The 27,477-nt window shown below is 45.3% G+C and overlaps 1 protein-coding gene and 1 long non-coding RNA gene across 2 annotated transcripts in view; both read right to left on the bottom strand.

The window, feature by feature from the left end:
* Positions 1-538: 538 nt before the first annotated feature.
* Positions 539-19,230, bottom strand: DLST (dihydrolipoamide S-succinyltransferase). Its single transcript, XM_040477724.1, has 15 exons — positions 19,168-19,230; positions 18,566-18,599; positions 15,696-15,744; positions 12,804-12,859; positions 12,601-12,675; positions 12,322-12,377; positions 11,629-11,740; positions 9,947-10,102; positions 9,502-9,578; positions 8,526-8,623; positions 4,441-4,571; positions 2,953-3,026; positions 2,575-2,658; positions 1,991-2,158; positions 539-1,032 (listed from the first exon to the last, which is right to left on the bottom strand). The coding sequence occupies exons 1-15, from the start codon at positions 19,228-19,230 to the stop codon at positions 898-900; spliced, it is 1,368 nt and encodes a 455-aa protein (XP_040333658.1). The 3' UTR covers positions 539-897.
* Positions 19,231-25,991: 6,761 nt separating this feature from the next.
* Positions 25,992-27,477, bottom strand: part of LOC121032055 (uncharacterized) — an 18,018-nt gene continuing 16,532 nt past the window's right edge. Inside the window, exon 3 of the long non-coding RNA XR_005791049.1 lies at positions 25,992-26,987. This is a non-coding gene — a long non-coding RNA (uncharacterized LOC121032055). The remainder of the gene's footprint in view (positions 26,988-27,477) is intronic.

Below are 27,477 nucleotides of genomic sequence, written 5' to 3'. Positions count from 1 at the left end.
CAAATCAATCTGAGCCAGTCCACAGGAAGCCCCCTCACCCCAGTCTCACCTGGCTCCAGCCCTGTGACCACGTCTCGTCCCACTGCCATGATGTGCTAGAATCTGTTCTAAATGACAATGTGTTAGAATGGTTCCGAGCAGCCTGGAAAGGTTGGCACAATCACACAATCACAGCTGTGTGTTACTGTGCCAAAACGGGGCTACGATGGCGGGTGACGGCAAGCCTGTCTCTTCTACAACATACACCTCGGGGGGTGGGGGGGGTGGGGGAGGGAGGAGTCTGCCCTCTCCCCGCTCCTACCCAGATCCCCTGGCCTGCGCTTCCTGAACGAGGTAGAAGAGGCATCTTGAAGTCAATGAGAGTGGAGAATAAAGGTGTCATTTAAGCAGCAAAGCAGCACCTCTTGGCCTGTGGTTGATGCCTCCACACAGGTGGAATCGAGTGAGAATGTGCACAGCCAGGACAGAGGCTGCTCTGAGCTTGGGAGACACCATCCCCTCCTAGTCCAGAACAGACTTTCAAAAGATACAAACTTGATCACATGGTCCCCAGTGGTTTCCCTATTGTAGTACACTGGCACAGGGGAGAAGCAAAATCATCTCTGCACAAGACTAATGGGAGAAAGGCAGGAAATATTAATGAGCATCCATTAAGGCGCTCTCTCCCTCAAGCCTAAAGAAGATATTCGAGTGTAAGAGAAGGGTGCACAGAAGGGGAGAGCCTGGCAGAATACCAAGAAGAGACCTGTGGCTGCTGGTTACATAGTGCCCTGGTTTCCTTGCTTGAGGCCAACAACATGTGCCTGACACCAGGCCAACCTGGGACCCGTGAGGGGACAGGGAGAAGACTGGTTTTCAGTTCCTGCATGGTTGGCGCGTAGGGTACGTGGCTTCCTCCTAAAGGTCCAGGAGGAGGACTCTGGGATCTTCTACCGCTGCCTTGATTTTGCGGAGAAAAGTTACCGCCTCTCTGCCATCGATCAGCCGATGATCATAGGTCAGTGCCACATACATCATGGGCCGCACCTCCACCTGCAGGGAGGAGAAGTTGACCGGTTTGTCTGCAGCAGAGCAGAGGAGGCCCCACTGGAAGTGGGGTGATGAGAAAGCATAGTCCACAGAGAAGTTTCCGGTTCCAGAGCTTTTCCCGTTGTTGTTGCCTCTGGATACTTAGAATATTTTCAAAAACCAAGGCCCACCCTTAGTGCAAAGCTCCCCGACTCAAGAAAGTTTAACCAAGAAAACAAGTGCCTTTTAAAAATATGCTCTGCCCTTTCATTCATCTGTCATCTGAAGAAAAAGTTTGTCCTTAAATTCTAGCAGCCTGAAGTTTCTTCTTTAGGGTTACAATTTTAAAAAGTAACCAGAGATCCTTAAATGCTCTGAAATTGTATGCCAAGTTGCTTGTGTGAGCATTTCCTAGGATTTTTGGATTCACAAAAGGGAGTTAGTGACCCAGAAAGGTACTAAACACAGGAATCCGAGGAAGTATTTTCCTACCAATGTATCTTCTAGGCCAGCTCAAGACCTTTGACTTCATTCCCTGAACTCCCAGAGAACCACTAAACCTTCATACAACCCGGCAGCTCACAGACTCTCCATTGCTCTTCTCTGGTTCCCGGGGCAGGGACCATGCTTCCAACTGTACCCTTACTCCCCACAGCACCTAGAGAATGGAGCTTGCTGACCATTCCAGATGAAGGGGCAAGCCTTCTTCAGCACCATGGTCCTCACACTTTAATGCATGTCAGAATCACCTGCAGCTTCTGCTTCATCACGTCTGGGAAAGGGTCCAAGAATTTGCATTTCTAACAAGTTCCCAAATGCTGCTGATGCACACACCACAATTTGAGGATCAGTGCTCTAGCTGTTAATCAGAAACTAAGAATGGAACTTACGTCTGAAACTGCAGTGAATCTTTTATAATGAGCAGTTAGATTCCCTCTCCTCATCATCTAGCTGCTAGGGCATTAGCAGGGATGGTTCCTACCTTGCCTCCCACAGCCACTGGCCTATCAAAGATGCCATGCATGCCCAGGATGGCCGACTGAGGGGGGTTGATGATGGGCGTTCCGAAGAGCGAGCCGAAAACACCTCCGTTGCTAATGGTGAAAGTACCACCATCCATATCTTCAATAGCAAGTTCATTCTTTCGAGCCTAAAAAATGAAGATTTAATAATTGAACTGGAAGTGAGACCCAGCTTTCTTTACCTAAAGGGAGCCCAGAAGGCTCCCATCTGAGATCAACAGTCCAAGTTCTAGCTATTGTTCAGCTGAGACGCCTGTGGCCAGGGTTCCACCAGAGGAAAGGTACGATGCCTCGAGGACCTTTTCCTTCTTCAGCAGGCCTCCTCCTCTGATAAGGATATCTTCTGATACAAGAGCACGCTGAGCTCTGCCAGATGGCTATACATAAGCTCCTGGGACGACTGCCATTCTCGGGCTCGGCACTCCTTATGGAGCAAAGTGAGGCTCCACCTCCCCGAGCACTGCCCACTGGGGAGCCTGGCCTTCTCCAGTCCTTCCTCCCCGACCTGCCCAGCAGCTGGCACACATGCTGCTTTTCACTGTACCTTCTCTCCCAGTTCACTGATGGCTCGCTCAATATCTGCATAATTCATAGCTTCCACGTTCCTGATGACGGGAACCACCAGACCCTGATGAGAGTGAAAAGCTGTTTTCAGTTGCAAATTAATAGTACCCTTTATGACTCCTTTGATTCAAGTTTATGGTCTCCCTTCCCCATTGAGTATCTTAATTACTCCATGTGACTAAGAGTCTTAAAATATTTAGGCTTCACATCAAGAGAAAAGGATGTGGTGTGGTCAAAGTAGGTTACTCTTTCACTAACTCCCTTCTGAAAAGACAGGATTATAAAAATGTTCTCTCCCGAAGGGCCTGTTTCATACAGAGTCCAAGACCAGAGCCTCCCCCCTCTTTCCCCAACATACCCGTGGGGTGGCTACCGCAACACTGATGTCAATATAATCCCTATACACCACCTCTTTGGCTGCGTCGTCAATCACTACGAGAGAGAACACACGTTACATACAACTCCCCAAGCCTAGGCTAATATGGAAATAACTGCATTAATAGGGTAAAAATCCGCACTGCTTGGTACACTGTTGGCTGAGCCGCCTGAAAACCACACCACAGGCAGCAGACTCCTCTTACTCCAGCTATAACCAATGTGCCAACCCATCGATCGTAACATCTCCCGAGTGACCCTGACTGAGCCTGACCACATGAGTGTCCATTTTGGGGGGAGCCCTCAGAAAGGCTCAATACACCGGCTCACATGGGATAGGTATGCACTATAGGCTTCTTTTTCACCAGCTCTGCCCAAGCCCTCCCTTAACAGACAAGGGCTGGGGTTTACAAAGTGCTCCCAGAAAGGCAAATTAGCAAAAGGAGGGGTGGGCGGGCCGCTGGTTCCACTGCCTACTCTCGCAAGAGGTGAGGGAGGCCTCTTTCTAGGAGGCTCGGGAGGAAGCAGGATAGTGGAAAATAGCAAACTGGCAGCTGAAAAATCTAGGTCTAGGGCTGAGAAAACACAAGCCTGGGAATCTTTTCCATAGCAAGTCTATGGTTGTGTTGTTAGAAAACCACCAAGGAAAAGCATGTAACGTGAGAAAGAGGCCAAGAGAACTCTGAGAATTGCCTACATGTCCGGGCAGGCAGAAGAAAGGGATGGAGAGCCAATCAGGAAAGCATGAGAGGAATGGAACAAACAAGGAGGGACACATCAGGGCAAAGCAAAGACGCCCCTCTACCTACCTAAAAGTACACCACTCAATGAAAGGGACTAGGGTTTCTATTTCTAGATTTTTAGGGACCCTTGGCACTGCTGAGGATTGCAAAAGTGTCACTATCCCCTCTCCAATCTTCCAGGGAACAGAGAAGCATCTCAATAGGAAAGAACTGCTTGTTAGATCAACATTGCAATGACGTAGGTGAGCAGAAAGTAAGGAAAATGAGCACCAAGTCCACGAAAGAGGGGCCAAGCCCAAGGCCTACCAGTGAGGTTCAGTGACCAGAAACCAAAGGTCACCCTGGAACCTATGCCAAGTGTGACACGCCACAAGATGCCAGGGCCCGTGGGAAGGCTGGTGCTAGACAGAACATAAGCTTCCACCCTGACATGAGAAGCCTGGAAAACTGGGCTTGCTCAGAACTGCCTGATGGCAGAGCAGTTGCCAAACTATGAACTGGGAGGAGAAACCATTCTGTCCAGCTTGGGGGAGCGGGGGAGGCGGGAATAATCATGACACCATTTCAGGAGGGTGAACCAAGAAGTCTCTGGGGAAAGACACTCGTGTTTTCACAGGTATGAAAGAGTCTTGGTCTGTTGGCCCCCATCTTTCTGTGTGTGTGGGAGCAGTCTGTGTTCCTGCACACATCTCCCAGGACCTCTTGGGGTCCGGCCACCACAAACTCACCTGCATTTACAACAGGCTGCTCCTGCAAGGCAAAGGCTGAGGCCTTCACAAATGCCGACATGAAGCCCAGTTTGAGGTTATGTTTCTTCAGAAAAGCATCTTTGTGCCGAGCCCTCATCTCCTGGATGTTACTGCAAAAACACATCACAAAACAAAGTGACCACAAAGCCTTTATTTTGATTTCATACCAGCTTCTAACTCCGTGTACACAACTGGGTAAACATTTTTCCCTTACTCTGGACCATCTACCTAAGTTCAAGTTTTGAAATAGTCCAGCAGAGGTCAATATAATTACCTTGTTCCTTTACAAAACCTGGAATCAAAAGAATCAGTCCAGTCTTTAAGGTAGGTTAAGTCCCTTATGGGGCTCTTTCCTGTTCCAGAAATCACAAATTTAGTGACAGGTAATATGATCAAGAGATCACGCAGCATACCAACATCCTTGACTGGATAAGAACATGATTTCTAGCTACACTAAAATCATGAGCTCTCTACTCTGAAGAAAAATTGTTTTAAGCATAAACACAGTCTATAAAATAAATAATATTCTTTTTGTTACAATTATGTCCCCAAAATCCACAACAAACTTGATTATGACTTCCTTGTGACCCTCTTCCAGTCTCCTAAATAATGAAAACAAAAAACAAAACAAAAACAAAAACCTCCACAGGTGTTTGGGCTCCACGTGAGCAAAAGCATCCATGACTATATACGGTCAGGTAGAGTCCAGTGTCCTCTTAGGCTCACGGGAAAGTCAATAGATTTCTTCTTCACCCCCCAGAGTTAGCAGTTCCTTATACCTGTTCCTTCAAACAGGTGCTAACACCCAACACATGAAAGGGACAAGGCTGGACATCAAGATACAAATATAATAAAGACATAGCCCTTGTCCTTCATATCAGTTTAATGGATGTGGTTTCCTTGGTATTTAGAAAACTGGAGATGTGTGGACCTAAGTTTTTAGAGTACACGCAGCAGGGCCTTCTGAGAAGTCTTTACAACATAAACAGCCTTTGTTCATTTAGGACTGATTTCTCCATAGATGTGTACCACATACATACCGCAGTTAGTGGGAAATGATTTTCCCATTATTTTGTTGCAGAAACCTCAATATTTATCGGAATACAGTTCCATGAGGGAAATTGAATTGAACTTTATCTCAAGCCTAAACGCTCAGTTTTCCCTTTCTCCCTATAATGGCCTAATTTGACATTAGCACCAAAGACGACAGTATAACTTTAACTCCCTCTTCAGACTGTTTGCCTTTGAAAAAGGAAGTTTTCCTAGGGGGCCTGATTGGGTTTAAATGTTTGTTTTCCTGAGTCTAACCTTATTTAGTGCTAGAATTACCACCCTAAAGACATTACTGGTTCCCAAGACACAAGAGCTGCAGAAGAGGGAAAGCTATGTGATAAACATCTCTGCTCTCAAACCTGCCCAAATGCTATTGTCTGGTCATTAAGCAGTTTCTATTTCAGAGCTCTGCCCTTGGAGGCAGGGGCTGGGACAACAGGGTAGAGGAGAAGGCCTCAGAAAGGCCCCTCATGGGTAGCTGATCAGCACAAGACCCAAAGGGCACTCGATCTAAACCACATTACTGACTGCAGTGAGACCCCAGGCCACTGTTAAGTGACACCTTGATTAGCTGCTGAAAGGTGATCCAGCTACTGCACTTACCTTCCCATCAAAGCTGTTGGGCCAACTGCATCTTTCAAGGCCACAAATATTTACATGTTTTGTCTTAAGGAATTAGGTAGAATTTCAAAGTCCAATTCAATTTGTGTACAATCTGGCCCTAATGCACTGAAACATAAGCTGCAGCCTTTGTGATTCATTAGTTAAGGCCCTTCCCTGTGTCCTACGGATAGGAAGGAGAGAAATCTTTTGCTTGAATGTATCCAGTCTTTGTAGGAAGCTTCACGACAGAATGGAAAACATCTAGTGAAACAAGCCACAGAGCCCTACTCTGGGAACAATGCCACAGAGCACTGTCAATACATCACTCCCTTCTCTATGTTTTTCAGATCCCTTCAACAGAAAACAACTTCCCCTAATGAAAAGTAGGTTAGTAAACACTTAGAATAAAAAGCAGCAAAGACATGACCTGAAGGCTTCATGGTTTTCCTCCTGAATTAAATATAAACTTTTACCCCTGGCATTCAAAACATTCCAAAGTATGGATCCGACTTCCTTTCCCATTCTTTCCCACACATTCCTGACATCAGGTATTTCTCAAATGTATCCTGTACTTCCTGTGTCAGGTCCATATTGTTTGTTTACAACATCTGGAATGACCCTCCCCCCAATATTACTTGTGTCAAAATGCTAGCTGATCTTAAGACCTATTAAAAATCTCTTTCCTGGGGCGCCTGGCTGGCTCAACTGGTGGAGTATACAACTCTTGATCTCAGGGTTGTGAATTCAAGCCCCACACGGGGTAGAGATTAAAATTATATATATATATATCTATATATATAGATAGATAGATAGATAGATTTTAAGTTTACTTATTTTGAGAGAGCTAGCAAGAGCGAGCACACGGGAGGGAGGGGCAGAGAGAGAGAGACACAAAGAATCCCAAACAGGCTCTTCACTGTCAGCACAGAGCCTGATGCAGGGCTTGAACTCACAAACCATGAGGTTGTGACCTGAGCTGAAATCAAGAGTCAAGTGCTCAACTGACTGAGCTCCAGGCACCCCCACCAAAAATAAAATCTTAAAAAAAAATCTCAGAGCCACCTGGGTGGCTCAGTCAGTTAAGTGTTTGACTTTGGCTCAAGTCACGATCTCATGGTTTGTGGGTTTGAGCCCTGCATCAGGCTCTGTGCTGATAGCTCAGAGCCTGGAGCCTGCTTCGGATTCTGTCTCCCTCTCTCTCTCTGCCCCTCCCCTGTTCATGCTCCGTCTCAAAAATAAACATTAAAAAAAAAAAAAAATCTTTCCTCCAAGTATTGCCTGACCCTCCCCACCCCATCTCTGCCCTATACCTCAAAAACAAATACTCTCATTCTCTCCACCTCATAATTTTTGTACTCTTCTGACGCTTCTTCTTCTAGATTTTACTTTGTGTTTATCTAAACCACATGGTAAGCTCTAAAAGGGTAGGGCTCTTTTTCCCTTATCCTTGTATGCCCTTCAAATACAGTATAGCGTCTTGTACACAGTAAGTGCTCAAATACTGCAAAATTTAACACACTGTCTTCCCCACAGTGCTGACACTTGTATACATCAAAACCTTGAAGAAAATGGGTGAGTCAACAGCTCACCATAGAAATGGTTATATTAAATTGTCCCTTTGGTTATCATTCTGAGGTTTTTACTTTAAAAACAAAACAAAACAGGGGCGCCTGGGTGGCTTGGTCGGTTAAGCGTCTGACTTCGGGACTTCGGCTCAGGTCATGATCTCACGGTCCGTGAGTTCGAGCCCCGCGTTGGGCTCTGTGCTGACCGCTCAGAGCCTGCAGCCTGTTTCAGATTCTGTGTCTCCCTCTGTCTCTGCCCCTCCCCTGTTCATGCTCTCTCTCTGTCTCAAAAATAAATAAACGTTAAAAAAAAAAAATTAAAAAAACAAAACAAAACAAAAACTTGCTTTTCATTTCTTTATCAAAGCTGGTAAAGGTGAAAGCAAAGACAAGCCTATGCCTTTCTACCACCCAGTCTGAGTTGCCTAGAAGTGCACTTAAGGAGCGGTCACTGTGAGAAAGAAGCAGGGTGCAGCGCCCTGGCTCTGAGCGTGAGTCAAGTGGCTCTTTGTCTCCAGGGTAGGCCCAGACATAAGCCTCACTGGCGTGGTTGCCCTATCTCTACTTGGCAACTCAATACTAGTTATCAGGTCATCAGAGTTAACACCATCATCAGCCTCATTTATCAGACGTCACAAGATTCAGGTATAAAAGGCCCAGTTTTTTAAGTCACAGAGGCACGCAATTAGAGAATGAAACTGATGGGTTACTTCTTGTGTCAGTCAACAAACAGTGCAAAGGGATCCCTCTTCTTGCTGTTAGTTTTGGAATCAGCACTAGGTAGGGGCTGGGGCAAGTTCAAGTGTTCTCCAAGGAAAAGGAGATAGGGACTAGAGCGCTCACCTCATGTCGATCTCATTGAACGTAGTCAGCATCGCACACGTATTCTGGGCCTCCTTCAGACGCTGAGCAATGCGCTGCCGCATCCTATTCATTTTCTCCTGAAAGTGGGACAAGTATTGACAACTTGGTCTCTCTGGATCAAGCCCTCCCCGCTCGGTCCAAGGGAGCACTCAGCTTACAAGGACTGGATGGTCAAGGACTACAGTAATAAAGCACAAGAGCTCCAGGCTTTCTCTTGCCTGTGGTGACTTTGTTCCTCTGAGCAAGAATAAGAGGAGACCCAGAGAAAAACTACTCACTCAGATGTCCCTGCATTTGACCAAGAATGGAGGCTCAGGAAATGGTTTGATTTAAAAACCAAAACCAATTTATGAAAAGGAAGAGTGTGGTGTAGGGCTAGCTAGCCCAAGAATCACGACAGAATGGGCAATTTCTGGTGATAAAGACTTGCATGAGAATAGCTACTGTGGAATGGAAACTCACAAGCAACAAACTTTGAGGCGACAGTATTTTTAGGCGGTATTCTCAGGCAGGGGAACCCACACTCTTGACCATACTTCCTTGAGGTTTTATGTCCACCCCTAGTAGCTACTATTACTATGTAGCCTTCAGCTAAGCGTCCCTGAGGGGCAGGAACAGAGCTCACCAAACCACCTCTCTACAGTGTGTGTTACTGTGGGAGGGAGGGCGCACGTCAGTAAGCTCCCGTCTCCTGCAAATATTTCACTCAACCAAGGCGTTTCAGCGGTAGCACAACACAGTGGGGAAAAAAACCACTGGACAAGTAAATGTTCAGAAGACTTTAGGTTCTATCTAGTCCTATCAATTGACTGTTATGTGACTGTCAATACATCACTTCCTAAACTCAGTTTCCATGAGCTGTCGGCCATTCAAAGGTAGGCACCACAGGGCCTGCACTCCACTAATCTCAACACTGCCCCCTGCTTCTTCCTGGAAGTGGTCCCCAGAGGCTTACCCGATGTTCTGAACGCAGACCTTTGCCAGCTCCTGGCTCAGCTACGGGAGGGGCAGCAGTGGGTTTTACTGCAGACACTGAAAATGAAGGGAAGGTACAGCTGCATCAGAAAATCAGAGTAACATTTACTAAGTGGCAGTGCTTTCATACTGTATTGTCCCTTAATCCTGAAGTATTCTGAGGTGTACTAGGACCATTCCCACTTCACAAGTGAATGATCTGCTCAGAGAAGTTAAGTAACTACCCTAAGGTCACACAGCTGTGAACAAAAAGCTGGGATCCAAATCCAGGTCTTCTGATACAAAGTCTACAGCTCCTTCTACAAAGCAGTCAACAGAGCCTGTTCAGAGCCATGATTAGTCTCAGATTCTGCCCTATGAGGGAACATGACATTAGATGAGATGTTCTTCTCCCACACAGAGACACGTGGGAGGTGAAGGCTTACCCGGTTTGCTAGCGAGAGGTTGTGAGGGTGAGGGCACTGGTGGCATCTGAGTGGGTATGGATGCTGCAGGGGGAGGAGGAACTGCCGATGCTGTAGGCTCTGCTTTTGGGGCTGCAGCAGCAGGAGCTTCTGGTGGCTTGGCCTTAGCAGGAGCAGCTGAAAAACAAAAACAGAGGCCATTGGCGTTGTCTGGAACGAAAAGCAACCAAATCAGACACTAAGCAAGGTTGAGCAGCAAAAGCTCTATCTCGAATCACTTGACACATTCTACCTGGGCATCTGCCGTATATGCAAGGCAGTATGAAATGCACACAATGATATGAGGCCCTATCCTTCCATTTCCTAGCGCTCCTGGATGTCCTACATTACATAACTGACTTAATTCAGCTGCCTTCCTGATTTCACATGTATTGACTGCTGGTCAAATTTAGCAAGTACTTTCACAGCACCTACTAAGCCTATGGCAATATAAACTTCCAAGCAAAAGAAATCCAGGCAATTGAAGATGCTAGCTAATACAAATACATGAAAGCAACACATTTCTAGTTACAGGAATACTGACAGTCTCATCTTCTACTTTAACATCACGTGTGGAAGAATACTCCGAACTATTAAAAAATAAAAGTCTAAAATAAAGGCTCACTCAGACTTAAAGAGTTCAGAGCGTTTCATCTAGCATAATGCTCATAAATCAATGAGGTGGCCAAACCATAAACTCACAACTTTAAATTAAATGTGTATTTTGAGTTTATCCAACTGTACATATCTGGTTTCATATGTAAATTAGAAGAACATTCTTTTCAAGGAATGATAAAGAGATAGAATTCTTCAACTGGAAGAATCAATCTTATTCCCTAGCCTTCTACCACACATTATCTCAGCCTGGTCTCAGCCTGATTAATCTCAAGGATGTAATGTACCATCCCTCTACTTAACTATATTGTTAACGAGAAAGAAATAGACATTAGCAGTCACAGCATTTAACAAAGAATCAGAAAACCAGTTATTTTCTTTTCTAACCCCTCATACTGACTCTAAGGTCCCATATAATTCATTTTCTTGTTTCTCATTTCTTCCCAAGGGAAAAAGCAACCCTCCCTACAAATGTTATGAGAAAACACGCGGAAAAAACACACTGAATTCTCCAGAATGGACACCATGAAATATTATTTCTTCTCACTTTAGTAGAGCAGTGGCTCTCAGCCCTGGCTTTGTATCAGAATCACTTGGAGAGCATTAAAAACACCTAAAAACAAACTATAATAGCCAGGATCTGTTAACACCAGATTTCATATATCAGAATCCCTGGACCATGGAGTCTAGGCATTTGTCTTATTTTAATACCCCCATGTGATTCTGGTGCCAGGGCTGGGGAGAAGGAAAAAAAAAAAAAATCACTATCTTTAGAATCTTCTTCATTCTATTATATGTTTAAGAAAAGGTCCAGCATAAGAAAATACACGGAAAGAAGAGTTATTACAAGTTTTTTTTTTTTAAATACCCCTTTCTTCTAGAACTTGATATTTAAAGTGCCCACTATATAAATATCACCTTAGTCCCTCAACTAACAGCAGCCGGAATGCCAAATAGTCTTTGAGGTACCAAGGAATTAGTACATTATGCTCAGCCCCAATTCCAAGGGGGAACACTGGAGACCTTGACAACCAGGAGAACTTCTTTACCGCCAGTTTTCCTGAGCGTGAAAAGAGGAGTGCCTCCTTCTACTTTTCCCCCATCAGGTACCAAAAGCGCTTCAATCACGCCATTTGCTGGTGATGGGACCTGCACAGATGTCTGGAAAACAAGGACAGATGGGGAAAGAGTTCAAATTTTTACTCAGCATTAGAAATTTAATTGTCTAGAATCTCCAATATGAGTCACAACAGTTGCAAAACAGATATACAAGACTCTGCACATAGAAACACCAAGGCCACACTCTCAGAGTAATGAAGAGTCAATGCTATTGTGAAGATTCACCCTTTGTCCTTTCACAGAAACATTAAAGCAATGTTCAGTTAATGTGTTTCCAAGTGATACAAAAAAAAAAAAAAAAAAAAAAAATCCAAACATCTCATGCCCAAGCACAAGTGCAGGAACACACAAGTGCAGGAACACGTGTGTGCACCACCACCCCCTACCCCGACCACACACAAAACTAAAGCCACTAACGTACATAATACATATACTGAGAACAATCCAAAAATAAACTTTTAAGACTCTTTTTCTTTTTAATGAGCTATTCCAACACTTTAACAATGGAGGTTAAAGTTAAAAATTATCTTTAAACAACAATTAAGTCCCTGTTTTTTTTTTAATTAGGTTAATAAACCAAGGGGGAGAGCATGAAAGATTACACTGATATAGGACAAGCCTACCTTGTCAGTTTCAATCTCACAAACCACTTCATCTTCTGCAACAGTGTCTCCAACAGCTGAAAAGACAGTCAAAGGCTGCCGGTTAAGTGGGAAGGACTCCAATAGCCACAAAATCCCTTTTGACAGGTGTGTTAAAAGACCCTTTTCCTACAGGGTCAGGAAAAATTACACTGCACGTAATAAGAAGGAGCCCAATTACTGAGGCAGGGAGAGGGGGAGGGCAATGACAACTTTATAAAGCATTTAAACTTAAGAAACGAGTAAGGCCTGAAATCTTACCTTTCTCCCACCTAACATCTCCCTCTGTGACAGATTCTGCAAACGCTGGGGTTTTGACTGTAATCACATCATCCTCTAGGAAAAGAGCAAAAAAGAAAAATCACATGGAGTCCATATATTTCCATTTTAATTAAACTCCATTGTTGCTCTTCCCATTAAAACGCCATTCCCAAGCAGGCAGGGAATTGAAGGCTGGTACTTACTGCACACAGCTGTAGTTCTGAAGAAGCGAACACTGAAGACACTACTGTTGTTAATACTACAGAAAAAACATAAAAAAAGTAAGCTCCTTTAGCAGGTGAACCACTCACATCTTAGTCTAGATAAGGCACCATGGATCACTTTCCCTTTAAATCAGTGATTCTCAGCCAGGGGTGTCCATCAGTGTCACCTAGGGGAACTTTTTCAAAGCATACGTGTCCAGGTCCCATCCCCAGAGATTATGACTCAGCAGGTCTATGGCAGAGGCCAGATGATTTGGGTGCCCTAAGAAGTAAGCTCCTCGGGTGAGTCCAGAACCCTGTGCTAAAGTGAAACGTCAGGTCTCACAAAATAGAGCCTTACATTCGGTTCAGCGAAGGAAAAGATAAGCATCTTGGTCCTTTGCACACCCACCAAAAGGAACTGGCTTCCTGATTAGGTTTTTTCTTAACCAAATCCACCTAAGATAAAGTACGGGCCATTGCGCCACAAACAATGAAATTTTTGTCTGCAGGATTACAGACCGAGATCAGATAAGGCAGCAAGATGACACAGTTAACTCAGTATTAAATCAAGATGTTATGGGCCAAGGGTGGGGGCAGGGGCAGAACCACCAAAAAAGTCCTAAGATATCTCTTAGTCTGTTCTCCTGCTAGGAGGCAGCACACTGGTCCATTCTGGACCCACTCAAGAAGAACCTCAAAAGACCAAGGTATTTTCCAATATGGCACTAACTTCATATAATGTAAACTAGAGAATGAGATCACCTTATATGCACGAAAGCAATAAGAGTGGTTAACTTTAGAAGGTGGGACATGTAGATATATATGGTATCCATGGTTACCTGTTAACACACACATACATTTGGGGAGAATGACTAGGACCGATGGGGACTTTCACTTTCTACACTTCAGCACTGTTTGAATATTCTACAACAAGCACCTTTATGATACGAAAAACAGATTAAGTTGCCTTTTGTTTTTATTTATTTACTTATTTTAATATTTACCATTGAGAGAGAGAGAGTCAGAGCATGAACAGGGGAGGGGCAGAGAGAGAGAGAGGGAGACACAGAATCTGAAGCAGGCTCCAGGCTGAGCTGTCAGCACAGAGCCTGACATGGGGCTCGAACTCACAGACCATGAGATGACCTGGACCAAAGTTGAACACTTAACCGATTGAGTCACCCAGGCGCCCCTAAGTTGCCTTTTGACATTTCTACTTTTGTAATGTCAAAATAACTGTAAGATCTATGTGGAATCAAGGGGAAAATGTATGTTATTTTTTGAAAAAGCACAGAACACAAAGTGATCTGCATAAAGTCTATAACCATGTGTAAGCACACGTTCGTGGGACAGAACTGGTGGGTAATGTGCAACTGCAGAGACTGCTCCATGAGAACACTCAAGAACCTGGAGCACTGGCTGTCTCCAGGAAAAGGAACTTGGTGGCACTGCAAGACCACTTCTGAATCATGAAAAATCAAAATGTTTTATGATGAAAGGATTTTTAAAATAAAGTGGGTACCTTATTCACAGAAAACAGACAAAAGACAACACAAAAACAGTTATAAGATAAGGTGATCTCACCCCTGAAATTTTAGTGTTTTGTTGAAAAACAATTTACTTTCAGACGGTAATTTGTTGTATATATTGCATAGAAATTTGTGGTTGTTCCAATTTTCATTTAAATTGTAGATGAAGGGCATCTAGGTGGCTTAGTTGGTTAAGTGTCTGACTCTTGGTTTCGGCTCAGATCATGATCTCACGGTTTGTAAGATTGAGTCGCACGTCGGGCTCTCAGCTTATGGTGTGGAGCCTGCTTGGGATTCCCTCTCTCTCCACCTCTCCATCCCTCCCCTGCTCATGCTCTCTTAAAAAAAAGAAACAAAATGTATTATATGTTCACTGCAGAATATTTGGAAACAGCAAAAAAAAGTACAGTAAAAATACAGAACCATTTTATAACCTGCGTTCTCCCACTTATCATAGTGTGAACGTGTTAACATGACACAGCTTAACCAAGCCCGTGCTGTTTCCCCATTTTGAGAGGAATCTGGGTATACCAGGAGTTCTTTAGTATAGATTCTTAGAAATGGAATTGCTAGATCAAAAAATACACAGTTCAAAGACTCATGAATGTCAACTGCCCTCCAAAAAAACCTCAGAAATTCATTCTTTTAGTACTAAGTGCATTATTTTCTCAATTGAAAAGAAAATCCCATTGTGATGCATGGTGAAGAAGGAACTAATCTGCTGACCCTTCATTTTAAAGACTCTCCCTAGACAGAAAGTAGCTTGATAGCTGTTTAACCGATAACTAGAGAGCATCCTCTTACCACCACCCTGAAAATACTTGGAATGAAAAGTGGCATTAAGCAACATTCATAAGCAGAAGTTAATCTGAAACACACATGGGTGGCCTTTCTCAAACTGCATTACGCAATAACAGCATTCCCTCCGAAGCAAAGTCCCAGGACTCAACTGACTAGTCTTTTGCTTTTACTGTTTCAAAAATGAATACTATGCTACCAAGAGGATGCTCTAAATCTCCACAATAAATGTTAACCTCCAGCCCTTCGGCAGCATCTGTATCCAACCAGAATACTTATGGGTACCCTTGTATATTTATTCCCATAAAGAGAGGGTTCCAATTTCATTTTCTTTATAATCTAAACACCTGAGGACAACCACACTCTCGGGCCAGCACTGGACATGAGGCTGAAGCTCAAGGTATATCACACATCATAAATCAACAAGATTAGGTCTAGAGACTCAACATAACCACCTTGATAGCTAGGCTTCGAAGCCAGTGAAGAAAGCAGATGGTCAAATTTAGAACTAGAGTCTTAAATACCCTGTGGTCACACATTTGTGCTCCCCAGTGATACTTACACAATCTTCCTGCTGTCAGGGTAACCTGGTCCCTGACATAAGGAGACCCCTGCAAGAAACAAAACAACTCTTAACCAACAACTCTTATCTTATACAGGTTACCTGCTGGGAATGGAAAAGTCTGTTCACCTCCTAATGCTGAGATAGAGCAAGATCAAATGTAGGCACCAATATAATCTTTACCAAAAGAGTCCTGCTTCTCAATGGCAGAGAGCAACAGGTATGTGGGGTTGAGAGTGGGTATATGTTTGAAGAGGAAAGGGGAGAATTCTAAGGGTAAAGCTGGAAGTAGTTTTATCATCTTATTTACCTTAAAGTTCATAAACTTCCATTATCCTTACATATTTTCACAATAAAACCTCCCTACTCCCCAAGTGTTCAAATATAACTGAAGCTTGAGGAAGACACATAATGGCTTGTGACTACACATAGCCTCACGTGAGAAGCAGTGGGAATGTTTGGTCTGGGTTTCTGTTTCCCTGGTTACTTATAATGCATGAAACTGGAAATCTTACTACCCAAACTCTAGTAGCAAAGACTGGGCTACTTTAGGTTCAGGGTCTCCAGTTTGCCCCAGTACCAAGCAAATCACTGTCCCTCATTTCAGTTTATTGTCTTCCTGTGATCTCCCTGAGGTCTTCCCCTCTGGTCAGACTCAACAAGGCTGGAGCCCCTTTCTGCCCCACCAGTTGTCCTTATCACAGATAACGGCACTTCCCCAACTGACAACTAGTTACTACAGTACAGCTGCCTCCCCTAACAAATTCTTTCATAGCTCTTATTTCCTTCAGAGCTATTAACAATTCTTTCCAAACCATGGGCTCAGGAGACACCAAATGGGAAACAGCACTCTCTTGTGCCCCCTCCTCCCCCAAATCTCCAAGGTTTCAGAGTCAAGTAAGTCACTTCTCTGTTCAGCAGTCAATGCCTCTGCGGTACAAATCCCAAGTACAGCATAGCTTTGAGCTAGAACAACCAACAGCTCATACAGAGTTTTGGAACCCTAAGTCCAATTTAGAGTTCATCCTATAGCAAGTCTCATTTATACAGTGCTTTAGGGTTTACGAAAAGCTTTCACAGGGGCACGTGGATGGCTTAGTTGGTTGAGCCATCAGAGCAATCTGACTCTTGATTTTGACTCAGATCATAATCCCAGGGTCATGGGATTGAGCCCCGCATCTGGCTCCTCACTATGCATGGAGGCTGCTTAACATTCTCTTGCCTTCTGCCCCCTCCCCTTCTCATGCTAATTAAAAAAAAAAAAAAAAAAGCTTTCACATAAATGACCTCATTTTGATTTTCATGTCTCACACCTCCCTGAAGTAGAACGACCGTCTGTCATTATTCCCATTTCATACATAAGTAGGGTTTCTGGAGGTTTAAGTAACTAGCCCAAGGTGAAGCCTTGGGACACAACGCAAACCCCAAGTACAAGGTTCTTTCCATTGTCCTGCCAGTCTATAAATGGGGAAAATGTTTACTTTTGGGATTCCTAGTTTAAAAGAATATTTATTGTTGAGAGTCCACTACAAGCTCACTCTGCTAGGTGCCTATGTTCTCAGGACTCTTAGGATGAAGTCCAAAAACTTTACACATCCCTGAACTGTACAGCCCTCCCTATCTTTGCAGCCAGACAGACTTCCTTTCCATTTCTGTGACCGGTTAAGTCCCTTCCTGCCTGAAAACCTCTGCACAAGCAATTCCCTTTGCCTGTAATATTGTTCTCTTGGCCAACTGCTATGTATTCTTTAAGACTTGGCCTAAATGTCACTTCTTCTGGGAAGCCTTTAGTGACATTCTCACCACACTCTCCACCTTCCCAAGCTGGGCTACATCCCACCCTTTCATTACACCCTAGACTTCTAGTTCATAGTCATCACGATGTAATTGTGTCCTTATGTGTGCATAAATGCATATTTGCTGTCTCTCCAGCTAGCCCTTAAGATTCTGGAGGGTATCCCTGTCACCTAGCACAGTGCCTGGCATGTAGTAAGAACTCAATAATGCATCTGTTGAGCACATGAGTAAGCGACGACATGATGGGTTAAGAGTTGAGGCTGAGGAGTCAGGTAGACCTGGCTTGACCAATAGTTGGCTGAGTGACCTTGGTGAAGGCACTTACCCCTTCTTGGGTTATGCATTTGTAAAAGAGAATACCTCTTTTATTGTTTCTTGATGATTAACTGCAAAATGTGCAGAAAGCACTCAGAACAACGCCTGGCACACAGAAAGCTCACAATAGGATCAACTCATTCAACAAACATTCATGCCAGGCATATAAAAAATTGGGATAAAATCTAAATTCCTTCCAATAGTCCACACACCATCTTCTATCTCAGACCATTCCCTCCCTTAACCAAAATTCTCTGGCTAAATCACCTTTTTTTTTCCCAGTGCCAAAACACTGCCAAGCTCTTCCCTTCCTCATGGTCTCTGTACATGCTATTCCCTTTCCTTCTCCTGGTCTTCACTGAACTGGCCTCTGTCACACCCTCTGGGTTGCAGCTTTAATGTCCCCTACTAAAGAGGGCTGTTCTGTCCACCTTCATTTGTTTCCTTCTCGGCGCATGACCAAAATTCATGATCCCTTATTTGCTTAGCAATTTACACTGTCTTTTCTCCTAGATTGGAAGTTCCAGAAGGGCAAGAACTGTCAGCTGCTGCATCCCTAGGGAGCACCTAGTACAGGCAGGAGAAACTCAGTAACTACGTGCTAAATGAATAAACGATAGCTGTTCTTATTAAATAGTACTTTGTTTCACTCCTATATATCTGAACATCATGTGGAGAAACATTAGCACCCCGGTTTCCTCACTTACTGCTCTGCCCAGGAGAAAAGCATGTTAGGTGAAGACAAGGGCACAACTTACCAGGCAGGGAACGTCTCCCTAGAGGGCAGTTCCCCTGTTGAGAAAGAAGACATTATCGACGTCACCCAAGATGAAAGGAGGAAAGAAACAGCTTTTTCTTTTAAGTACAGACTCAAAGCTGCCCGGGTGCTAGTGACAGGTGAATCTCATGACTCCAAAAGGCAAATGCAACAACCAGGGCTCTCAGTCCCAGCCGGGCCTGACAAACTATCTCAACTTCCCACCGGGGCTGAACACCCACTGACTAACGGGAGAGAGGGGGCGGGCCCCGGATCCCGTCTGGACTCCGCCGCGCCTCCTCCCAAACTCTGAGTCTCGTGTCGGGACGGGCGCGGCTCTGGGAGGCTCCTCAGCCCCGGCGCGGAGGGTGGGGCGCAGCCGGGGACGGGGCGCCGGCTGCCTCGGGAAAGCTGGGGGCCGCTGGGCTCTGCAAGACGCCCCAGAGAGCAGCTGCGGCCCCGGGCCGCCCAGTCCGCGGCCTCCGCGTCCCGGTGCCCTTGGTGCCCGGCTTGACCGGCGCGCCGCGCCCCAGCACCCAGGCTGCCCCTCGGCCCGCCGGCGCGTTTCTCATCCGCCGGGGCCCCGGCCCGGCCGGACCGTACCTTCTGAAAAGCAGACAACGAGCGGCTGAACGCCCGAGACACGCAGCGTGACCGGGACAGCATCGCGGCGGCGGCGGAGCCGAGGGCGGGCGGACACCGGATATAGGGCCCGGCAACAACCGGAAGCGGGGCGGGCCACGGTACCTGCCGCCCGGGGAGGGGTGTTCGGAGCGAACCACTGGCGGGTGGGGGGAACCGACGGGCAGCGCAGACCAGCCCCGGCCTCAGCCCACCTGTCAGCGCCAGGGAGCCTACGGCGGTGGGGCGCTCTTGGAGCCCGCTGCACTGCCAGCCGGCCTGGGTCGGTCCTCCCGGGGCACCTACGACTGTCCGGAGACCAGGCCGCTCCCGGAGTCCCGCCCTCCCCGACCTTTCCTTAGAGCTGGCCCTGAGCTTGGCGCCAGTCTCTCCTGGGACCCCGGGACACCGCGCCTTTCCACCTCTGCACTACCGGCAAAGAGAAGGAGGCTGGCATGGGCTTTGAACTCGGACCTTGGCAGACACGCCTGCCCTATCTTACACTTGAGTGGCCTTGGGCAGGTGACATTGCTTCCTGAGCCTCGGGTTCCTCAGATATATATAAAAAAGCAAGAGTCACTTCCCGGCCTCCCTAACCCCAGAACAAAGAAGCAGCCCCAAGGAACCTCTAAAGGTTCCCACTGCCCTTTTACCAGCGAAGATCAGCAAGTAGCCTTACTTCTGCAACATCTCCTGATCTTTCCTCGTCCTGCTCAAATTCTCTCCAAGCTAATTGTAACCCCATACATCCTATGCATTTTGGAGGTGGTTCCTTAGTCACTCTATCCCTAGAATACAAACCACGAAATGAGGGACCTTGTCTGTCTTGTTCACTGCTGTATCTCAGCACTTGGAACAGAGATTGGCATAGGTAGGTGTGTATTAACCATCCTGCGTGAAACCTTCAAAGTGAAAGCACATAGCACCACCACCCCTCTTTAGTTTTCCCTCCCCTTCAATGCCCAAGCCCCTGAATGTTCAACCGTATAGCTCACCTTCCTAATAGAAAAGGTTTCCTATAAGCTTTGGTGGAATTAAGAATGAATGAATGAATGAATGAATGAATGAGCCACTAATGCCTGTTCATATTGGTTGCTTCAGCTGAGTCATCTTGCCGGGTCCGCAGGCACCTTTATGGTGCCTTCACTCACCTAAACTCTGGAAGCTTCCACCTCAATCCTGCAAGGATTGGCAGAAGCCCTAACGAGAAATAGAGAAAACCTTCTTGCTCAGCTGCTGCCCCTGATCAAGTCTTCAGCATTCGTCACCTGGATTCTTTTAAAAGCTTCCAAAAGGGACCTGGGCCTCCACTCACACTTTCTCTAACCCATCCTCCATGTCAAAGATCCTTTTGAAACACACATCTAATCCTGTCACTCTTATGATTGAAGTTTTTCAATTGCTTCAACCTATCAGTAGGATGAAGTCCAAACTCCTCAGTTTGACCAGGCACCTGATAACCTGGCCTTTGGCTATGTTGTGATCCCCGCCCACCTGATTTTCACTGATGTTGAGCTTTCGTCCTTACCACACCACTGGCAATAGCCCCGGTGTGCTATTTCACTCCTTCCCATCTTGGCGTGGGCTGATCCTACCTCTTAATTGCCTAGGGACTTCTAATCATCATGTGAGTCTCTTTTGAATCCCTTCCCTAATAATCAGAGTTAACAGATACCTTTTCTGTGCTTCAAAGCATTGTGCCTGTGTCTCTCCTTTGCATTATAATGTCCTTTTTTTCCTGTCTCCTCTCCTGGACAGAGCAGAAGGAGGAGAGGTGACTCTATTCTTCTGAATCCTGTGCACAGAACACAGTGCCTGCTATGCTGTAGGTACTCAGTAAATACAAATGGAATTACTAAATACTGCCATGCTTATAAGACTTCTGGATGCAGCTAAAGAGTCCCAAAACAGTAATCCCTTGCAGGGTTTGCTGTTAGTATTTCTTCGATAGCTATGGGGTGCCTGGGTGGCTCAGTCGGGTTAAGCGTCCGATTTGGCTCAGGTCATGGTTTCATGGTTTGTGGGTTCGAGTCCTGTGTCAGGCTCTGTGCCAGTAGGTCAGAGCCTGAAGCCTGCTTCAGATTCTGTGTCTCCCTCTATCTCTGCCCCTCCCTCACTTGTGCTCTCTCTCTCTCTCTCAAAAATCAGCAAACATTAAAAAAAAAAAAAAAGAGTGGAGGAATCTCAAATGCTGCTTCACTTTGTTTTAATGTTTCTTAAGACAGCTACTTAATTTTTTCCACTTTAAGTAATTCGTTTGAGAGGTTCCTATCTAAAGTTTAGAAGTTCAGGCATAGATGATGTGTGGCAAAGCATTTCTCCTGGAGTTTCAGTGATCACCCAAGTTAATCTCAGATGTTACGGTTTTAGACACCCACATATACGTGCTGGTGCACACACACACACGTACAGCAGAATGCAAAGTCTGTCTCAGAGGATAAAGGTTGAAATCGATTTCCTTGAGACTCATAAATGAGCTTCTGTGAAGTCCAAGTTCCAACCCAATAAGCTCTCACCCTCTTCTGTATTTAGAGCCTCCTAGGACATAGCATCATCTATTAGGACAGGAGTTATGTATGTAAGTTCATAAACTTGTGTTTGTGGCAGAGTTCAAAAGGAAATTTATTTATTTTTTACATTAAAAAATCTTAATTCCAATATAGTTAACAGTGTTACATTAGTTTCGAGAGTACAATATAATGATTCAACAAGTCTATATATCACTCAGTGCTCATTAAGATAAGTGCACTCTTTTTTTTTTAATGTTTATTTATTTCCGAAGGAGAGAGACAGAGCATGAGTGGAGGAGGGGCAGAGAGAGAGAGAGAGAGAGAGACACACACACACACAGAATTCAAAGCCGAAGTCTGACGCTCAACCGACTGAGCCACCCAGGCGCCCCTAAGTGCACTCATTTTTTAAAAAAAAACTTTATTTATTTTTGAAAGAGAGAGATAAAGAGAGAACGAGTGGGGGAGGGGCAGAGAGAGAGAGGGGGACAGAGGATCTGAAGTGGGCTCCGTGCTCACAGCAGAGAGGTCAATGCGGGGCTTGACCTCACAAACCATGAGATCATGACCTGAGCCAAGGTTGAATGCTTAACAGACTGAGCCACCTAGATAAGCGCACTCTTAATCCCCTTCACCTGTTTCACCCATCCTCCCACCCACCTCCCCCCTGGTAACCATCAGTTTGTTTTCTGTAGCTACAAGTCTGTTTTTTTGTTTGTCTCTTCCCTTTGTTTTGTTTCTTCAATTCCACACATGGGTGAAATCATATGGTATTTATCTTTCTCTGATTGGTTTTATTTTACTTAGTATTATACTCTCTAGATCCACCCATGTTGTTGCAAATGGCAAGATTTTGTTCTTTTTTATGGCCGGGTAATATTCCACTATGTATACATATATATTTTCCACTATATATACCATTTATCCATTCATCTATTGATGACACTTGCGCTGCTTCCCTAATTTGGCTATTGTAAGGTTTTTTTTTAAAATATTTTTATTTATTTTTGAGACAGAGAGAGACAGAGCATGAGCAGGGGAGGGCAGAGAGAGGGAGACACAGAATCCGAAGCAGGCTCCAGGCTCCTAGCTGTCAGCACAGAGCCCGATGCGGGGCTCGAACTCACAGACTGTGAGATCACGACCTGACCCAAAGTTGGACACTTAACCGGCTGAGCCCCCCAGGCACCCTTAATTTGGCTATTGTAAGTAATGTTGCAATAAACATAGGGGTGCATATATCCTTTTGAATTAGTGTTTTCATATTCTTTGGGTAAATACCCAGTGGTGTGATTACTGGATCATCTGTTTTGTTTTTAATTTCAAAAGGGAATTAAAAAACATTTCTTTAAATTTTTTTTAACGTTTATTTATTTTTGAGACAGAGAGAGACAGAGCATGAACAGGGGAGGGTCAGAGAGAGGGAGACACAGAATCCGAAACAGGCTCCAGGCTCTGAGCTGTCAGCACAGAGCCCGATGCGGGGCTCGAACTCACAGACTGCGAGATCATGACCTGAGCCAAAGTCGGCCGCTTAACCGACTGAGCCACCCAGGTGCCCCTAAAAAACATTTTAATTGTAAAATATATATTCAAAAGGGTATATAAATATATGTGTATTATTTTTAAAAAAATAGTAAAAGGAATACCCACATTCACCATCCAGCTTAAAATGGAAAAGCCCTATGTGTCTTTCCCTGCTGGTCCCCCTAGAGTTAACCACTGCCAGGCTCAACTATATATTAACCTATGCCCTCCCTTCCATTATAGTTTCTATACGCATGTGTCTTAAACTTTAAATTCATTTTGCCTATGTTTTAAATTGAGGAAAATATGTATTTACTTTCAAATTATATAAGAAAAAATTTTTGCTTCTAGAAAGGATAAATAGCTCACTTATGAAAAACACAATGGAGGAGGCAGCCTACTTTAAATGACACACACAATATTCTTTTCTCTTACCTGAAATCCCCCAATATTCATACGTGTGGCCTGAACTACACACTCACATCCTTGTTTACATATTTTTTAATATTATTGACCAGATGGTAGATGGCTGGGCTATAGCCTATCTTTCCATCTTCTGGACTTCTTAAAATAGAGACTATATCCTATATTCACTTTGTATTATCCATAATACCTAGATTCCATCTATCTGCGTATCTCTCCATTAAGTTTTTTTAATGTTTATTTATGTATTTATTTATTTATTTATGTTTATTTATTTTTGAGAGAGAGAGAGAGAGAGAGAGAGAGAGAGAGCAAGCGGGGGAGGGGCAGAGAGAGAGAGGGGAGACACAGAATCTGAAGCAGGCTCCAGGCTCTGAGCTGTCAGCACAGCTGGAGAGGTCTTGACATTTTTCTTGCAGGTAAGAGCCCCCCAAACTAAGTATACAAGACTCGAATTTACGAACCACAAGATCATGACCTGAGCTGAAGTCACACACTTAACCAACGGAGCCACCCAGATACCCTTCTGTTCAATTGCAATTAATAATGGATGGATGAAACTCAATAAAAATGTAGACATTGTTGGGCCTATTTTTAAACGTAATGTAACTGGGATCACAGCATCTGTATCATTCTGTGACTTACTTCTTTCACTCAACAGTACGTTTTGAGGATTTACCCATGTTGAGTTGAGCTGTAGTTCATTGATTCTCATTGCCGTATATCATAACATACACTCCACTTCCCAAACTGAAGGAGAAGATGGCAAAATTCAAGTGATGTCTGGGGGTAGGTGGATTTGGCCAGTGAGTTCTCCCCAGCTCTGTCACAGATGGAGGCTTTTGGCCCAGCAAACAGCCTCCCCAACAGTGTTTAGACCTCTGCTAAAAGGAGAAGCCACACAGCTACTCCTTCCCGCACAGCCAAGATGCCATATTTTGGTGCCGAGCCGGTTTTAGTATCCTCAGGATGCTTGAGGCACAGGGAGAATGATGTTCGCTTTGGAGCAGCCTCGCTGGGGAATTTGGAAGCAGAGGTCAGGAGCTCCCCGAAAGCCAGTGAGTGCAATGGGAGAAGCTGGGTAATTAAGTCCCCCAATTTTTAAGAAAAGGCAGAAGAGATGGCATTTCAGGAAGGTCTTCTCTCGGCTGGCTTTTCTGGGCATCTAAGTTGGGGCGGGGGTAGGAGATGGCATGGGGGGGTGGCAGCCAACCAGCTCTGGCCACTATCTGCATATTCATAAGCCCCCCACAGCGGTTGGCTGCGCTAGGCAGCCCCCAAGGTCCCCACTGCCCGTGGCCGCTGCAGGGCTGGGTCTGTCAGATGGTGCCTTGCACTGAGAAGGGGTGGGCGGGAGGCTTCCCTCACCCGGCCACAGGCACCAGGCCTGCCTGGGGAGGAAGCCAATCACTTCCTGACCATGGCTCTTTGTGCCCCGGGCTGGTGAAGAGTGGGCTGCTCCATCTCCTGGGGTGGTAGACCCCACCTGGCCGCAGAGCCCAGGACTTGGATCTCCCTGAGGGCGTCTTCTCTGTGAGTAATACCATCCCCTTCCATTTACCTTGCCAGAGCACTTTAAAAAAAAAAAAATGATGGAATGTTTCTTAAGAAAATTTTCAAGTATGTAGAAAAGTGGGGAGGCTAGCCTGGCAATACCCACCACGTAGATTTAATCATGGTTAATATGGTGCCATTTTTGCTCCACCTGTTTTTGTTGGCGGAAGTATTTTCGAGCAAGTCACAGGCAGGACGGCAGGACTTTTCGCTCCTAGTACCTCACTCTCATACCCTGATACACATCTCCAGAGCACTTTTAAAACGCTTCTTTCATCAGGTTCTCACACCAGTCTTGAGTGATGGGATGATTTCATCCCCATTTTAGACAAGTGGAAAAGGCAGAAAGTGTGGCTTGAGGACAAATGGCTGTAGAAGAGCCCAGACCTCCTAACTCCCAGCCCAGGGCACCTGTCTGGGCCACAGGAGGGGATCTCACGTCCACAAATGTTTCGCTAGATAGAATGAGACATTGCAGCCACTTTGTGACCCTGGGCATGTCACTTCACCTTGCTACGCTTCGGTTGCCTCATCCAACGCATGAAGATCTGAGGTTCCCTAGTACTGGTCTGTGATGTTTTCATTGGTTTTCTCTGCTGTCAGCCTAGAGCCTGCTTCAGATCCTCTGTCCCCCTCTCTCTTTCTGCCCCTCCCTCACTCTCTCGCTCTCTCTCTCTTGCAAAAATAAATTTTAAAAAAATTAAAAAAAAAAGAAAAGATATTGTGAAGAGTTTTTTTTTTTTACAAAGCTAAACTTATTTGGGTATTATGCCCTTCCTCCTGTTTTTCTTAAAAAAAAAAACAGGATGGTTAAGATTCTTTTATGAAATAAAAATGATGGTGGATTGTAGCCTTATACACTTATTTTGGGGGGCTCTTACCTGCAAGTAAAATGTCAAGACCTCTCTGGCTGGTCCAATTTTTTGTTTGTTTTCCTTTTTATTAATGGTTGACATCTAAAAGTCTGGAAACCGTGTGCTGTGCCAGATGATCCCCGAGTCCCCTGCAGGGCTAAATAAAGTTCCAGGGCTGTGGGGCCTCCCAGACCCGTCCTAGAGGAATTAAGGAGTGCCTATTGTCAGTGCTGGAGACGGCAGGCATGATGATCTGGGAGACCGCACTGTGGTCAATTCCCTTTTACAGATGAAGAAACTGAGAGGAGAAAGAGGCAAAGCTAACTTAGGTAAGAGCTAGTGAGTCTGATCCAGGTCTGACACCCCGTGGATCATCCTCACAGCCACCAATGACGCAGACCACAGGGTTCTGACTTGGTTGTATTTATGCCTGTCTATGACAGGGTTGTGTGGACTGGGCTGTCACAATGACCTCCTCTACCCATTTCCACCATCAGCCAATGCAGGGAGAACTGCTCAGGGCTGGACCAGAGACGGACAGGGTCATTCCCAACCCATACCCGCATGGGGATGATTCAGGGGGCTCCCAGAGAATGAAACAGAGATGAGGTTGGACATGAAAACACCTTAGTAAAGTGTGCAAATGCTATATGACCTTGAAATGTGCCCCCACCCCCACCCCCCGAACAAGTTTACATTGACAGCTAAAGTTTGCTAGGCCTGGTAAGTACCTGGATGAGAGGCTGTTCAGGAATACTGTATCATATATAATGTGTGATCACAGCATGAACCCCGGTGGTGGACCCCGAGACCCTGTGACGTCTGCATGGGAGAGGCTGTTTCAGGATAAGGCTTTTCCTCCATGTTTCTCCAATCATCTTATTGGTGGTTATCTGCTAGGCACAAGGCTGGTCCTGTTGGAATCCAGCGGGATCTAGGAAAGGAACGAAAGAAATTCTGCGAAGAGAAATGCTAAGTGTTCTCAACAAAAACCTGGCAGAAACTTTAACAAGGAAATAACAATAAACCTTCTTTCACAAATCTGGATTTAGCGTCAGTGGCAGCCATGAGAATGAACTGGCATCTCTTGGACTTTGCGTGGTGCGTTTTATCTAAGGCCCTCATAGTCTGCCTTGCTTTACTGATTGGTTCTCTGGTGGCCCTGCTGGAGTGTATCAGAGGCGTTCGCTGTTCCCTAAACGTGGGCACAGCACAGAAGGAAAGATACAGCCTGCACACTGCTGGTCTTACTTTAGCTAGGGCTCTGTGGGCTGCGCTTTCCCTCTGCCTCCTTGGGCAGAACTTTGGGAGATCTCAAGGAAGGTTTCTTGGAAGGGTATGGACTCTCAGGGAGAAGGGCTTCCCTGCTACGAAGCGATCTGTGCGGCTGAAAATTCCACGGACGTTGGCTGTCTTTTCAGCCG

This window comes from Herpailurus yagouaroundi, unplaced genomic scaffold, assembly GCF_014898765.1.
Source record: "Herpailurus yagouaroundi ecotype Mexico unplaced genomic scaffold, PumYag 141, whole genome shotgun sequence".
Lineage (NCBI taxonomy): Eukaryota > Metazoa > Chordata > Mammalia > Carnivora > Felidae > Herpailurus > Herpailurus yagouaroundi.
The sequence above is the reverse complement of the archived record's forward strand: the minus strand, read 5'-3'. Positions and strand labels throughout refer to the sequence as shown.

Excerpts from the sequence above, each read along its gene's own strand:
- DLST (XM_040477724.1), bottom strand. The coding sequence starts at position 19,230 with ATGCTGTCCCGGTCACGCTGCGTGTCTCGGGCGTTCAGCCGCTCGTTG. Across the intron at positions 11,741-12,321 it reads GTGAGATTGAAACTGACAAG|ACATCTGTGCAGGTCCCATC; the intron begins GTAGGCTTGTCC and ends CTTGTTTTCCAG. Across the intron at positions 3,027-4,440 it reads GCAGCCTGTTGTAAATGCAG|TGATTGACGACGCAGCCAAA; the intron begins GTGAGTTTGTGG and ends TCTCTCTCGTAG.